The sequence below is a fragment of the Dryas octopetala genome, chromosome 1, assembly GCF_963921425.1.
Source record: "Dryas octopetala chromosome 1, drDryOcto1.1, whole genome shotgun sequence".
Lineage (NCBI taxonomy): Eukaryota > Viridiplantae > Streptophyta > Magnoliopsida > Rosales > Rosaceae > Dryas > Dryas octopetala.
The window spans coordinates 24,600,800-24,616,533 of NC_141366.1; the positions used below are offsets into that span (position 1 = coordinate 24,600,800).

Consider the following 15,734-nt stretch of genomic DNA (forward strand, 5'->3'; position numbering starts at 1 on the left):
ACCCTGCCCATATCCGCCCCATGCATTCAAGGGAAGCTAAGTACCATGCATTCAGGGCGCGGCTATGGCAAATGCATTCAAGGGAAACTAAGTACCATGCATTCACGGCAGTCCTACCACGGACACATTTTTCTTCATTTTTATTCAAAGTGTTAATTGGCTGTATGGACCCCCGGGCCATCAGACATCCGACCCTGCCCATATCCGCCCATGCATTCAAGGGAAGCTAAGTACCATGCATTAAGGGCGCGGCTATGGCACATGCATTCAAGGGAACTTAAGTACCATGCATTCAAGGGAAAATCAATCTCATGCATTCAAGGGAAACTAAGTACCATGCATTCAGAGAAAAATCAATTTCATGCATCCAAGGGAAACTAAGTACCATGCATTCGATAAAATTCTGCAATACCATGTATTCAAAAGAAGGGCATCCTACCCCATAACGGGTCGGACACCCTCCAAATCATCCAAATAACAATTAAGTACAAAAACTTAATAATCAAAAGAGTTTGCAAGTTGGCACGGGCCACATCCGACCCGACCATACAACTCAAATCAAAATAGGGTAATGGTCCGCCCACCCCTGCCCCCGGGCCATAAGTGCAACAGATGCCTATTTGGGATCCTCTCCCATATCACGCTCTCCAACTGGGGATGCTATGTCCTCATGCTCTACCTCCTGGGCACCTTCCTCCGGGACGTTGCCAGGCACTTCGTTGCCAGCCCCTAGCAGACCACGCACGCGGTCCCAGTCAAAGTCAGGGCACATCTCCTCGAGCTCCAATTTGCAATCGCCAAAGCCCATGGCATAGCCGCTGTTGTACTCATTGTCCAACTCCTGCCTAGCCTGGTCCGCCTCTTGCTTGGCTTGGCTCAGCTCCTGCCCGCTCTGCTCCAACTCCTGCCTAGCCTGGTCTGCCTCCTTCTTGGCCTGCAGCAGCTCGGCCTGCAACGCCTGGTTCTGGGCAACCAGGGTACCGACCCTCTCCTCAGCTGAGAGCGCTCTGTCCTTCCACACCACGAAGCTCGACATCTCGTCCTTCATCTTCTCCACCATGGCCAGGACCCCGACATGTGCCCGATAAGTGAAGAACAGTGCCTGCCAGGTCGGATGCCACGAAAATGTTATCACAAGCTATAAAATTTAAACTTTGGACATCTCATCATACTATACCACTTTCCCTTACCTGGGACTGCTCAGTAAAGGCCCGCTGCAAGACGGATAGTGGCTCAACCTCATCGCCAATCACCCGGTCATCCCTCCCCTTCTTCAGGGATCCTCCAAAGTCTGTCACTGCCTGCTGTGCCAGACGATCCTCCTCGGGGACTGGATCAGACGCAGTGGCTGTGGCTGCCCTCTTGCCCTCTCTCCCGGGCTCGGCCGCATCTAATACCGTCTTCCTTTTCCTCCCGGGAGAAGCCGCCTTCGGAACCTGGGTGTTGGTAGACCCACTATGCCTCATACCCCCGGGCACTGTTGCACCTCTACTTGCATTCCCCTGGGACGAGCCACCCCCAGCCAACAGTGCCCCCATCATCATCCTCCTCTGGGCAGGCGGGGCATGACCAACCGGTCTACTTGTTTTCTTCGTGTTGGCCATCTTCACTGCAAGACCAAAATAAAATTCAATGAGCACAAATTATTATCTCATCAACTACTACTCCAAGAGGGGAAGTACAGAAGCTCACCTGGGACTCCGAAGCCGTACTTGGCCAACTTCTCAGGAGACAAGAGGTAGGCAGCGCTCAACTTTCGAGCAGGTCGGCTAAGCACTCTTCGCACCTCTTCCGCGCTATCCTCCGACAATGGAAGCCTCTCCCACTCACCCCCTGCAAAATCAAACAACAAAAGACGACTATCAGTATAAGCATAACATGAGCTAATAATCCAAGTGTACATAGACCAATGCATTGGCTCAGCCAGGCAACCTATTATGTGGAAATTCGTCGGCACTCTATACGTGGTCATCCTACCACTCCGGCCGAATTCCCAAGCTCCACTCGCGAAAAACCATTTTTTCTTCCATTCCTTATGAGCGTCCGGGTGGCTCACTTGTATTTGGCGAGTCGCACCATCAGTGAACTGCCCATTTGCCAACTGTGAGCAGTACATCCACCCTCGCAATTTGGGGCTCGATTTAATCTCAAACAAGTTTGAGAATTGAGCCATGGTCGGGGCATCATACCCCTCATCTCGGAACAATACATACAGCCCAATCAATGTTCTCCAACTATTGGGCGTCAGCTGAGCTGGTGCAATCCCTAACTTCCTCAACATATAATGGAAATAGGGGTGGAGCGGCAGCCTAAACCCATGGTGGAAACTCTTGGCAAAACACAAAATATGCCCCTCCGGCGGGTCACTCAAGACATCATCCTCTCCCGGGAGGCTCAGGTGGATATAATCGGGAATGTGGAACTCCACCCTCAATTTTTCAAGGTCCTCCTCCGTCATCCTATTCTCACACAACCCATCCACGGACCAATAAGGCACACTGCGCCCACCCACATCATCACAACTAGTGGGTGTCTCTCCATCATCGCTGTCCTCACTACCAGTGCCTTTTCCCTCACTTCCCATCACCATGGACAAGCTCTCCTGGACGGTCTTGAGTACTTTGCCCACCCCCACGTTTCCACAACCCATCCGGGGTCGGGGCATATTGGGCCTCATCGGCGTCCCATCACTTGCGGACGCCCGATCAGACTCCCCTTCTGTAGAACTGTTCTCATCTGAGGAAGCCATGAAATGTCCGACCTCAGCACACCTGCCCATCCAAGACAACACCATGGACATATCAGATCAATACCGGTTTCCTACCCCCCGTATGTGCTCGGATACACCCAGTTTGACAACATTCACCCTTTCACATGCTCAGCCACCAATCATTTATTCACAATATCAATTCAAGCAGACAAGCAATAAAAAAAATCAAGCCTTTACCTATGTTCCGCGGCTACAACGGCTCAGACGGGTTCCGACCCACTTCTCTTGCCTCGGTACCTGGACAACAACACAACACCCAATAAATTACATAGTCAAAAAATGAAGGCATGTCGCCTACCCAGTGCTCGGCAAGGCTCATACCCACTTGCACCTCCACCTGCCCCTACTCACATTATCCACAAAATTCCTAAACAGCATTCCAAGGTCCGCCTTCGGGCTGGACAACCACAATTTCTCACAAATCTCAATTTTCCAAGTCAAAATCAGTATATCCATTGAGTAGAAAGATTACAGAGATTGCTCACCTCAACACACCCGAGCAGCCCGTGCACCGCCACGAAGCAAGTCAGCCCGCGCCCAATTGAGAATCCGAGCCAGGCCGTCCGACCACCCAAGCGTCCGCGCACAAAGCTCCGGCCCGTGCAGCAATTCTCCGGCCCGAGCCCAACCTCCACCTCCACTCCGAGCCGCACAACTCTTCCCTCAAACCCGCACCTCCACTGCAGATCCGAGCTCGGCGTGAAGCACTCCGACCCGAGCAGAGTCGCCTCGACGAGACAGCCCGACCTGCTCTCCTTCCTTCCGACCCGAGCTCCGCTGCTCCGCCCCCCACAAAGGACGCCGACCCGAGCTCTATCCTCTTCCGCCCCGAGCAAGAACCCAGGCGCACACCACGGCGCCGACCCGAGCACGACGAGCAAAAACCCAGGCGCACACCACGGCGCCGACCCGAGTACGATCCGTGCTCTCCTTGCAACCCGAGCCGACCTCAGCCCCGGATCCGATCCCCTGCTCTTCCGACCCGCGCAGGAATCCTCCGACCCGAGCTCCTCCTTCGCCGACCCGACCCTCTCTCTCCGACCCGAGACTGCCTCCCACCCGAGCAGCTTCACTTCCCCTCACAAGATCCTACCCGAGCAGCCTTTTTTGCTCTATTTCAAAAACCCAGCCGCCCCTTGCAGTCACGTGAATAGTGCCCTAAGTCCTTGCCACTCACGTGAATACAACTCTTATCTCACAGCACCTCTTTCTCTCTCCAAAAAACATCTACAGTAAAAAATGTGAGATATGGGGTGGGTCTTTTATATCTGAGCTATACACTGCAATTCTACAATCTTCTTTACAGAAGGCAACATTCTACCATTAAAATTGGGCGAGGTCTACTGGGATTACATCCAGTGTCTATTGCTCGGACTACAGGGCGATAAAAAAAAAAAAAAAAAAAAAATTGATACAGGGTCTACTGCTCGGAATACAGGGTGATCAGAAATTCAAAAAAAAAAAAAAAAAAAAAAAAAAAAAAAAAAAAGGGAAATCTTTCATATGTAACCCCCAAGCTTTCCTGCAGTACAGCTTTTCTTGCTAAGGAACTTGGGGGACTTCTAAACAGTAGCTTAAGCAGGAACAAGTGTGAACAAGTGCGTGGTTACTTGTCGTTCTGCTCGGACTCTTTTGTGTACAAAGTTCCCAACCAAGAAGTATCTTTTGCTCGGAAACTTGGGGGACTTCTGTTCGTATGACTAATCATCTCGGCATAACGACAAGTCACACAAGGCCCAACACCATGCTGTTTGGGCCTAGACCCAAAAGACTAAGCCCTTCCTGGGCTCCTAGCCCATGATCCACTAGGCTCCGGCCTCATGGGCTCCGGCCCCCTGGGCCCCGGCCTCTTAGGCTCCGGCCTCCCAAGCTCAAGCCTCCCGGGCCCCCGGCCCGTGTCAATTCACTCGGATCCTCGAGACCGGTGACACGTGGCGCTCCTGCAGTGCAAGTCATCACAAGAGACACGTGTCATCACCGGATTGGTTGACACTCTTCCAAAGGTACTATAAAAGAGGTACCTTCTTGTCACAAAAAGGACAACTGAAATCATTATTATACTATTCACTCACTCTGCTCTCAGATCTCTCTGAACACTGACTTGAGCGTCGGAGGACCTTTGGCCGGCACCACACCGGTGCCCTTCCCGCTCACTTTTGTGTACCTGTGCAGGGTGCTTTGGATATCATTCTCTCTCGTTACTCACCAGTCGGACCCAGCTACCCGTTCCTGCCCCACTTCGACGTGTCATCCGCTCAGTGGTGGGTCAACGGGCCTACGTGGTTCGACTCGACGTAGACTGCTCTACCATTTTTGGGCATCAACAATCATGAAATATTTTTGTAATTATTTGCCATTAATGTATGAAGTTGAATATTAAGATTTTCCATTTGTGATTTTTGTTTTCAAATTTCAAAGTTTTCTGCGTTTTCCAAATTAGTGTGTATTAATGTCTTATTTCAAGGTTTTATCATTTATTTTTTTGGTAATTAATTGTTATTTATGTTTGACTTTGAAAATTAAGTATATCCTTTTTAATTTTGTTTTCAAATTTCAAAATAGGTGTTTTATTATCCAAATTAGTGTATTACGACCAACATTCAAAGATTTAAGAAGAAACGTCATTTACGTTTTCCAAACATCATTAAACTTCCATCCTCACACTGTTCTTTAGGTTAACAATTTCAAAAGTTCAACACTGCGTTTTTTGCAGTGTTTTTCAAATTTCCTTTCATCCTTACTTACAGGTAAGTAACGTATTATTTTGCTTTGGTTATGTTTGTGGTTTCATCGATCTTCTTTTTCTTTTTTTAATTTCTTCTTATTTGATTTTTCTTCATTTTCTATCATTCTTCATCATCAATTTTTTATCTTTTTCTTCTTCCTCCCTTTTTTTTCTTCGATCTTTTTATTTTTTCAATACCAAGCCTTCCATGATTGTGCTTCTTGTTTTTCTTCCACATTTTTCTACCTGAGTAAGAAGTGATGAAACTATTGGTATATATACCTCAAAAGGAGGTTGGTAATTACATTTTTCTTGACTTGAGCGATAGGTATCTTTTTATTTTTTTTCTTTTGTTTTATATATATATATATGAGTCCAAGGTATTAGTATTTGTATTTGTGACATGATTGTCATGTTATAAACTCCAGTTTCAGGTTGGGAGGAAGATGATATAAAAGAGAAGAAATAGTGAATTAATAGAAGAAGAAAACGAAGAAAGGAAGAGGGATCTGACATGAGGGATTTGTTAGGGGTTAGAAGTATTCATGTTAACGGTTAATTTGTTAGGGTTAATTTGGTAAGTGCAAGGTCATGTGATGGGCATATATATGATCATTTTTTTTTAGAATCAGCAAATTATTTCATTAAGATATCCTTAGATCAAGAGGTTATAGAGTAGTCTTTATTCTTCTAAAAAAAAAAAATTAAACATCAATTTGTTTCTGCACTAAATTTCTAATTTCGATCCTTATATAATTTCATATAAATATTGATCAGTAAAACACTCATTTCCCCTAATACACATTTTCCTTAGATATCAACATAATTATGATACTCATATAATTACAATGTTCATATTTTTCTTTTTGCTAAAAAATATTTTCATAATTTAGTGATGGTCTCAAATACTCAAATTGAATATTTTCATTTAGATTAATTTATATCAAAGGTTAACTAGTCAAAGTTCATAATACATTACTTTAGAGTGCTCCTGCGCCGCTGACCTCCCCCCTCTCTTTCCCCGCGCCTGTGACCTCTCCCCAAGGGTTTAGGCTCAGGAGAAGGTTGCTGGCGCAGGGAAAGAGAAGGGGGGAGGTCGCAAGCACAGGAAGGGGGAGGGGTGGCCGGTCTGGGTGGGGAAGGGAGAAAAGGTTGGGGCTAGGTGGGGGGGAGGGGTTGGGTTAAAGGTTTTTTTTTTGCTAGGTAGCAAGGCATGAAAGAACGAAATTATTCGTAAAGGTTTTTTGGTTTAAAAAAAAAAAAAAGATGAGTGGTTGTGATTGTGCCACGTAAACAGGGACTAAGGAGTGCCTCAGACCATGGTGTAAGGCAAGTATTGTCCAAGTCTTCTGATTATAGATGTCAAATTCAACCCATGATAGAGGTCCACTCAAGAAAAAAGTGGTTTACTACTTTACTTATACAATGTTATTCAAAGAAAATTGTTCACTTTTTTTTTTCCATGCGCACAATCCACTTATGAAAAGTGTTCAAAGAAAAAACTTTTCATAATCGAGGTCCTCCCCCTGTTTTTTTTTTTTCTTTCTTTTTTCTTCAAACTCTCTCTTCTCTCTTCGGCCACTTTCAATTCTCTCTCTTTGATTCCTTGTCGTCCGGTGAAGGATTTCGGCGAGACCAGTGGTAGAGAGACCGCCTCTTTCTGCTCTACATCCTCATCCCTTTCTTCTCCCTAAAAACCCAACGAAATCCCAAAACCCGAAGTTCATCGCCTAAGGTAACTTTGGTGATGAATATTCTTCGTTGCCCAAAGTTCCAGTGCTATTTTTTGTGTACAATTTTATGTATGTAATAGCATATGATGCGATCATGTTTCTAATGATCCGAACCATTCATTTTTTAATTCTCCACTCAAAGATTATCCCTGCAAAAAATTAGCTCAATCGGAGATGTAGAAGTTAGGCAACGGTGGTCGATCTTATAAACGATCGTGGATTTTCTAATACTAATCGAACAAGTAGATGAATTCCGATTTGGCCGATTTTTTGCATGGATGATCTTTGAGTATAAACGAAGAAAATGAACAGCTCTGATCGTTGAAATCACATTGTGGTCTTCACAATTGTTGAATCAATAAAGTTTCAACGAAAAAGTTAACAAAATTATACTCTTCAAGTGTATTTATATGTAGAAGCTCACATCTAGATTGTGTTCCCAAAGATCTGAACCGTTCATTTTTTAGTTCCTCACTCAAAGATCATCCTTGCAAAAAATTAGCTCACTCGGAGATGTAGAAGTTAGGTAATAATGGTCCAACTTATGAACGATCGTGGTTTTTCTAATGCTAATCGAACAGGTAAATGAATTCCGATTTGACCAATTTTTTGCAAGGATGATCTTTAAGTATGAACATAGACAATGAATTACTCCGATTGTTGAAATCACGTTGTGGTCTTCACAATTGTTGAAACGACAAAGTTTCAACAAAAAAGTTAATAAAATTATACTCTTCAAAGTGTATTTATATATGGAAGCTCACTTCTTGATATTGTTTCCAATGATCTGAATCGTTAAGTTTTTAGTTCCCCACTCAAAGATTATCCCTGCAAAAAATTAGCTCAATCGGAGAAGTAGAAGTGAGGTAATGGTGGTCGAATTTATGAACGATCATGTTTATTCTAATGATAATCAAACGGGTAGAGGAATTTCGATTTGGCCGATTCTTTTGTAGGGATATCTTTGTGTATGAACATATAAAATGAACGGCTTCGATCATCGAATTGAGGTAACGATGATCGAATTTATTGACATGATAAACAACTAAGTGTTGGTGAATTATTATAGTAATTAAGTAATTTCTATATATTTAAAATTTTAAATATAATATAGTAATTAAAGTTAAAATTTAAAATCTTATTGTATATTATATTTTTATAATGAATTATTATACATATTCTAAATATAAATTATACAATTTAAAAAAATTTCACAGACTTGGGTGACGAAATGAGTTTTGTGGCCCAAACAGTCCTTGGACGACGAAATACACCATTTCATCACCCAAGCATGTTTGGCGCCTAAAGTTTTGTGTGAAATTTGTTGAATCAATTCCCCATATCCATTTTATTCTTTTCTTCTTTATTCAGTTCTTCTTTTCTTTTTTTTTTTCTCCCGAGCCATCTTCTTCCATTTCCTCCCTCTCTCCCTCAGGCGCCCCCTTCCCTCTCATCCCCCTGTTCTTTCCCCGTCTCCGCCTCTCCCCCCGACCACTGCCTCTCTCCCCGACCGCCGCTGCCGCCCTCCCCTTGCTTCCCTTCGAACCCCCAACCCCGAAACCCATCCCCTGCATCCTCCTTCTTTATGCCTCTCCTATTTCTCTCAGCCCCGAAACCCACCAACTGAAACCCCACATCTCCCCTAGCCTCGACCGCTGCCCTCTCCTCGACGACCACATCTCCCGCCGAAACCCATCCTCTTTCTCTCTGCCACCACCGAAACCCAACCCCTAGCACCACCCGATTGTGGGTTTTTGGTGGGTTATTTATTTATTTATTTATTTAATTTTTGGGTTTTTTCTATTTTTTAATTTAATTTGTGGTTTTTTCTGGTTTTTTTTTTTTTTTTTTCATTTGTGGGTTTTTTATGGTTTTGTGTAATTTTCTTGTTTTTTGGGGTTTTAAGTTCCTTAATTGGTTTGCAGGAGGGATTTTGGGGATTGGGGTTTCGATGAGAGAGTTGGGCCAGAGAGAGAGTTGCAGATCGAGAGAGAGTTAAGAGAGATAAGAGAAGGCAGAGAGATGACGAAGAAACAGAGACAGAGATAGAAAGAGAAAAAACCCACCAACAATCCCACCCAATTATGGGTTTTTGGTGGGTTTTCTATTTTTTTTAATTTGTGGGTTTTTTCTGTTATTTTTTAAATTTGTGGGGGTTTTTTTTTTTTTTTTTTCATTTGTGGGTTTTTATGTTTTTGTGTAATTTTCTTGTTTTTTGGGGTTTTAAGTTCCTTGATTGATTTGCAAGAATATCCTCGGAGTACCGAAAAATTTGATTTCAGGAATTGCGGAGTTTTGAGGTAAATTTGTCTCAATGTTTCATAATTGTTAAATTTGTTTAAATTGCAAAATTTAGATTAATTGTAAAATTTAGATTCTTTGCAAAATTGATATTAATTATAAATTTTTGTTGAATTGTTCAATTTAGTTTAATTGTTAAATTGTTAAATTTAGAGTAATTATAAAATTTAGTTTAATTGTTAAATTGTTGAATTTGTTGTGTTTAATTTTATTGATTACAAGGTGGAAGACGAATGCATCTAGAACCACCGAACCCGAATGCACTCCCAATCCCGGTATCTCACTCACTCCTGATATCACAACCCATGCCACTCCTTCTTCAGCTCCAGATGCTGTAGTCCAGCCCTTTTAGGCTCACCACTACAGTCAGGTTATAGTCGTCTCGACCCGTGTCATCTGGTGCGGCTTCCGTATCTACCCAACCCAAAGAGCTGAAATCATCACAGATAACGCGCACCACAAATCGAGGATTTGATTGGTGTGCGATCTCGTTCACTGACAGCCGATCCGAACGTCGATACCATGTTCTCGCACGACGTTGAAGCAAGTGTATAAATTTATTAATACATTTTGTTAATATAAATTTTGCTTATTTGTGTAATACATTTATTTATAAATTTATTAATACATTTTTTATTATATATTTTTGGGATAAAAAAACTCTTAGGCAATGAATTATTTCGTCTCTTTAGATCCCTTTGGCCGACGAACCACAACTTTCGTCGCCCAAAGTATTTAAAAAAATAATTAAAAAAAAATAGATAAAAAGTCTTAGGCGAGGAACCCTATATTCGTCGCCCAAAGTCTTGGGCGACATGGTTTGGGCGACCAACCTTCCGACGAAATGATTTCGTCGCCCAAAGTCTTTTTTCTTGTAGTGCCATCTACCACATGTCAAGACTAAAAAACGTTATAGATGTCAAATTCTTAAGTAATGATAAGCATTCATGTGGTGGTTTCGTGATTGATTTCTCCTACATCGATGCCATTGGTGTTTTTTTTATTGAATACTAACGTGAGATAACCCTCATCCATTTTGTTTTACTTTAAATTTCAAAGGTGAGATTTTTTATTATTTCAACATACCACAGTTTGATCAAATAGTAACAAAGCAGAGCCATCACTACCCATATTCTTTGTTTAACCAGAACCCATAGCACAAAGTTTAGCCATTTGAGCCTGAGCTGCCTTATTCCAGTTAGGACTATGTGATGAAGCCAACAAAAGTGCATAGGTTGAATGAATAGAGATAAAGGAGAGTTTGGAATTAGGATGTCATGCGATCTGATAGGAGAAGGGGAATTGCATGATATCTGTTTAGAAGGAAAAGATGTTTGGGCGTGAGCTAAGAGGTCTAAGAGCATCCAGAAGTAGTAGCCTTGGTTGGGCTGAATGGAGCAATTGGGCCTAAATGAGGTGGGGTATTGGCTTCTACGGGCCAAACTGAAGAAGGGTGGGCAGCCCACACCTAGGGATGCACATCTCTTGTAATCACCTATGGGGAACTAACATTAATAGCCACTAACCATCCTAGGTGCTTACGGCATTAGACTCACCATATGATAAACCTCCTCAATCATCCACCCTAATTGTCCCTATCAACGCCCAGAAGTGTGGCCGAACTTGATGGGAGGAAGAAGATGGACGAATTGGGTGAAGAAAAGAAGGGCTAACCTAGAGTTTGGAAATAAAAGGTTGCCAGTACTAGCTTGGACATGCTGCTGAGGATAAGTACACTTCGGAGTAGGATGATATAGATAGCTACACTTTTCACAGAACTCAGGGAGACGTTCATAGGCAAATTTCAACCAGCGATCACCGTAGCCATCAAACCACAAATTCATTCCTCCCCACATTAATAATGTAGTATTATCCGCCTGAACACGTATGTGAAGAGTTTTCCCCACACAATCATTTTCCTCTTCATAGACAACATCTCTAAACTCTCCCATTGTGTTATGTACCAATAAGTTGTGTGTTGAGGTCATGATCAATAGAGGTAAATTTCAAGCTTGAACCCAAAACATGTGGTCATTAATGGAACAGCATGGACAAGCATCACAACATCATTTTGGGCTAGAACAAGCAAAGTCCCCTCGAATGTTCAGGGCTCTCGAGCAAGAATGCTGTTCAAATCATCCGCAGAAGTGCACTGGAAAAGATATAAATTTTCATCAACATCTCTAACTCGAAGATGAGTGCCAAGATTCCATAGGTGAATATAGTATTCTTAAGAGAATTCGGATTGTGGTAATTGATCTTTGGTCACAACCTTAACAATCAAACAGATAAAAATAACCAAAGGCCACCCTAATTCCCCCACTTTCTCTTGGGGTTAGGAAAATAGACTTATCAAACTCAGAGGATTCAAAGGCCATCTTAGAGAGCTTGAAATGTAAAATAATAAAAATAAAAATAATGAAAGAAAGCGTAAAACAAAACAAATAACCAAACCTGGGAGATTGAACAATTTAGAAGTAATACAAACATCCAATGGCTCTGCACTAAGTACAAACTGAGAAACTACGTAACTTAACTTCACTGACAAAAGATAATGTGAAGGAGACAAAAATGATTATTTAAATAACCACTCATAATCTAAATTACCAAAATAAATACACCATGTGAAAGTCAGGGGCCCACATAATACCGCATGCATGTATGCACTAGCTTAATCTATAGTTTAATGTGTGGAATAAAATTCATCAATTCGTGCCAAAACTTTTGTGAAAGATCTCTTATTTTCTACATAATGGTTTTTATATATAAGGTAAGTAAAAAAGAAAAAAATATATGTTGGAAAAATTTTCAAGGCCCCGGTACTTTCCCAATGGAAATTTTCTAAATGCTCATCTAGGCTGCTCTTTTTTCCTTGTTTGGTAATCATTGTTATGGGGTAGAGATTTACTATTTGCGGGTTTGCATTGGCGTATTGGTGATGATACCAAAGTTTGTATTTATGGAGACCTGTGGATTCCGTTGCCTTTATCTTTTCTGGCCTCTTCTCAACCACATTTTACGACTACTTCTTTGATGAACCATCTAATGTCCTCAACGGGTGAACGGAACCTTGATTAAATATCAAATTCTTTTTGGGAAGATAAATATGTTGTCATCTTTTCCATTCCACTGTCTGCACAAGCCTTCACAATAAAATTATTTGGCATCACACATCTAATGGTTTGTATACCATTCGTAGTGGCTTTGATTGGCACAAAAGCTTTATGTACTAGATGAGGGACATATTGGAGGTTTTTCTAATAGTTCAAACCCATTTTGGAGGCTAGTTTGGCAGTTGAAAGCTCATAACAAAATAAATTTTTTTACGTGGAGGTGTTGTCACAACATCGTCTCTTGCAACCACAACCTTTATCGGCATACTCTTTTGGCTTCCCTTTGTGTTCTAAATGTCGCGATGCTCCAAAAACTATTGCCCATGTTTTGTGGTTTTGTCTTTCGACCAAGGAAGTATGAAATTTATTTTCTGCTCTCTCCCTCGTTCCCCTGCTTATAGCAGAGTAGCAGGTGCTTGGTGTGGCTCTATGGTGAGTAGAGTAGTGGTGGTCGGAGCTACCGATGCGTGAGACAGGCTCATAAGACTACTATAAGGTTTAGTCCGTGCATACAACCTCTCCGAAGGTTTAGGGGATCGAAACCTAAGGTCAGCAGAACGTGACCCCTTACGTATTCTCAGGTTGTCCCAAACTACAAACCCAACATTACCTGGTAGATCAAACTGTCTCTCGGCCCAACCAGACCACCAAAATATATCTCAGGCCAACCAGTTCATCAAGAACACAATTTATAATAAAGAAACATCTCCCTATGTTATAGTCAAAATGATGGAGTCTCTCCCATATTTTTTTAAAAATGTTATGGCGAATACTAGGCAAATGACACCTCTATTGATCTGTGGATATCATAGAGAGTCTAGGTGATCTCCTCTTAATCAGACCCGTACTGGTTTTTGACAGTGAAAATTGAGATCTTCATAAATTGACTATAGTAACATTGGAGACGTAACTTATCAAGAAACATGTGAAAGCACACAATCATAGCAAATATATCTCAAATTAATATACATTTATCATTGTTATTACTAAGTTATTATTTAATTAAATTATGATGTCCAATTATGCGAAGTAAAGTCACATGTCAAGCTAAACAAAAATTCATGTGAAATTTTCTAGAATGTGCCCTAGTTCATTTTAATTAATTAATAAGTACACAAAATAACCCTTTCATCAATTTCGTTATTTAATGTATAGTAATTAACTCAAACGAGCTTTTATCCAATACTCTTTACTTCTTACACCCCAAAACAAGGTATGCATAAGAGTCACTTGCCTTGAGGATACTTGAGACCTTAACGCCCGTAGCAAGTGTGTTAAAATTCTAAATATTCCTAAAACAAGTACATTATGCATCCAAATTTTGGAGTTTAAGAGGTTTCTATGTGTTCACTTCAAATACCACAACATATCATAATTGATCTAACAGACTCAATAAAAGTGATTCACAAAAAAATTTCGGTGCTCGAATAATAATTAGTAGAAATATAATCAATAACTCAAACTGAGTCAAATCATTCAGACGAGCACACATTCACTCAGTATATGCATCATTTGAACATATACAGTTCACCATAACATACAAGTCATGACAATGTTTTACCCATCTAGTTCCAAGCCAAACCCCTAGTTTACTCGTACAGCACCACCACTGCATGAGATCGATAATTAAACCAGCCATTCCTCGACGGTCATGTAAAATGATCATTTTGCCCTTTTCTGGTATTACCCGATCCACACTTAAGAATCAATTTCCCGGTCGCAAACCAAGATGTATGATCTTTCACTTGGCCTAAGCAGAAGGAAACAAAGTATAACCAATACCTATAACGAATATAGGGCTGACTTTAAGAAATGGAAACCAAAATACGAGTTTCAGATAAAAAGTGTGAAATGACCAAAATGCCCCTAGACCAAACCAAGTGTCAAGGGTTTACTTTTTAGGGTTATTTCTCAACCGAAATCATTCAGAGGACTATATGGATTGAGTTTAACAAATGAATAGGGTCGAGTTTGTTTAGATTCGTTTATTTAGGGTTTCAAGTTCGATTTAGGATTCGATAACCGAAACAACATCGAATCTAGAACTTCTGAGTTGACATAATATGTTCAACAACAACAACTATCCACAAACGACGCAGAGTTCACAAACAAGGGTTGTATGGAACGGCCGGAATGAGCGGTGGCCGCCATGTATGGTGGCTACCCAAACTTGTTTCACAATAAAAACCCAATTCTCAAAGGTTTAGACATGGAAATTGATTCATATAGGCCTAATAAGAAAAAAAGGAATCAAAACAATAAGAACAGAGTCACCAGCGCTGCCACATGCGGCAGAGCTCGCGGTGGCAGTGGGTATTTAGCCTAGGTTTTTATATTTCAAAACTAATTGAGAAAATTTAACCTAACAAGTAGCAAGAGCACAAAAAGAAGAGCAAAACCCATTCTAGACTCGCAGCCAAAAGTGATCGAAGTCGCCACAGACGACAGTGGCAGTGACGGTTAAGGTTTGCATTTGGGCCTTTTTGAATTCAAAGCAATCAGACCCAAACTTGTATACCAATAGGAAGGTCTTAAAGAGAGGAATAGAATAGGACGAGAATAATCGTCGTCATCTACCTCCGGAATCGTCGGAATTGGCGGCGGAAAGCCACAGGGCTTCCCAGCTTCAAATCGACGCACATGTCGGTCAATCAGTTTGGAAATCTGAAGACACTATCGAGTTCGCCACAAGGAGAGGAAGAAAACCCAGAAGGTCCAGCATCCCAACTCCGTCGGAATCAGCGGATCGCTGGAGAAAGGCTCAGATCAGTTTAGGGTTGATTCGCGACATCACTGGGTTTTAGGGTGATCGAAGGGCTAGGGGAGGAAGAGGAGAAGGAGAGGAAGTCGTCGCCACTGAAATTGCCGGCAACGGCCACCAAACAGACATACACGCCGGAGATCAAGGAGGGGCATCAAGAGATAGTGGGAGAAGAGATAAGAGAGAAGAGAGAAATGGGAGGAGCAGCTAGGGTTTTTTGAAAAATGATGGGGTTAAACTGAAAATGGTATTTATACCTTGAAAGCCTAATTTTGAAAATTACAAAAATACCCAAAAGTAAAATGCTCGTAACTTTTAAACCATAACTCTG

The 15,734-nt window shown here is 41.8% G+C and overlaps 1 protein-coding gene across 1 annotated transcript; it reads right to left on the reverse strand.

Annotated features, from left to right (window-relative positions):
• Window positions 1-616: 616 nt before the first annotated feature.
• On the reverse strand, window positions 617-11,481 carry LOC147299349 (uncharacterized). Its single transcript, XM_086230246.1, has 4 exons — window positions 11,204-11,481; window positions 1,693-2,771; window positions 1,191-1,609; window positions 617-1,102 (listed from the first exon to the last, which is right to left on the reverse strand). Exons 1-4 carry the CDS (start codon window positions 11,479-11,481, stop codon window positions 617-619), a joined length of 2,262 nt encoding a protein of 753 aa, XP_086086372.1.
• Between the last annotated feature and the right edge of the window lie 4,253 nt (window positions 11,482-15,734).

Bases quoted from the DNA above. Each gene is read 5' to 3' on its own strand.
- LOC147299349 (XM_086230246.1), bottom strand. From the start codon at position 11,481: ATGGGAGAGTTTAGAGATGTTGTCTATGAAGAGGAAAATGATTGTGTG. The intron at 2,772-11,203 runs GTTAGCCCTTCT...TTGGATGGGCAG, and splicing joins CTTTTATTTCCAAACTCTAG to GTGTGCTGAGGTCGGACATT. The intron at 1,103-1,190 runs GTAAGGGAAAGT...CCGACCTGGCAG, and splicing joins CCTTTACTGAGCAGTCCCAG to GCACTGTTCTTCACTTATCG.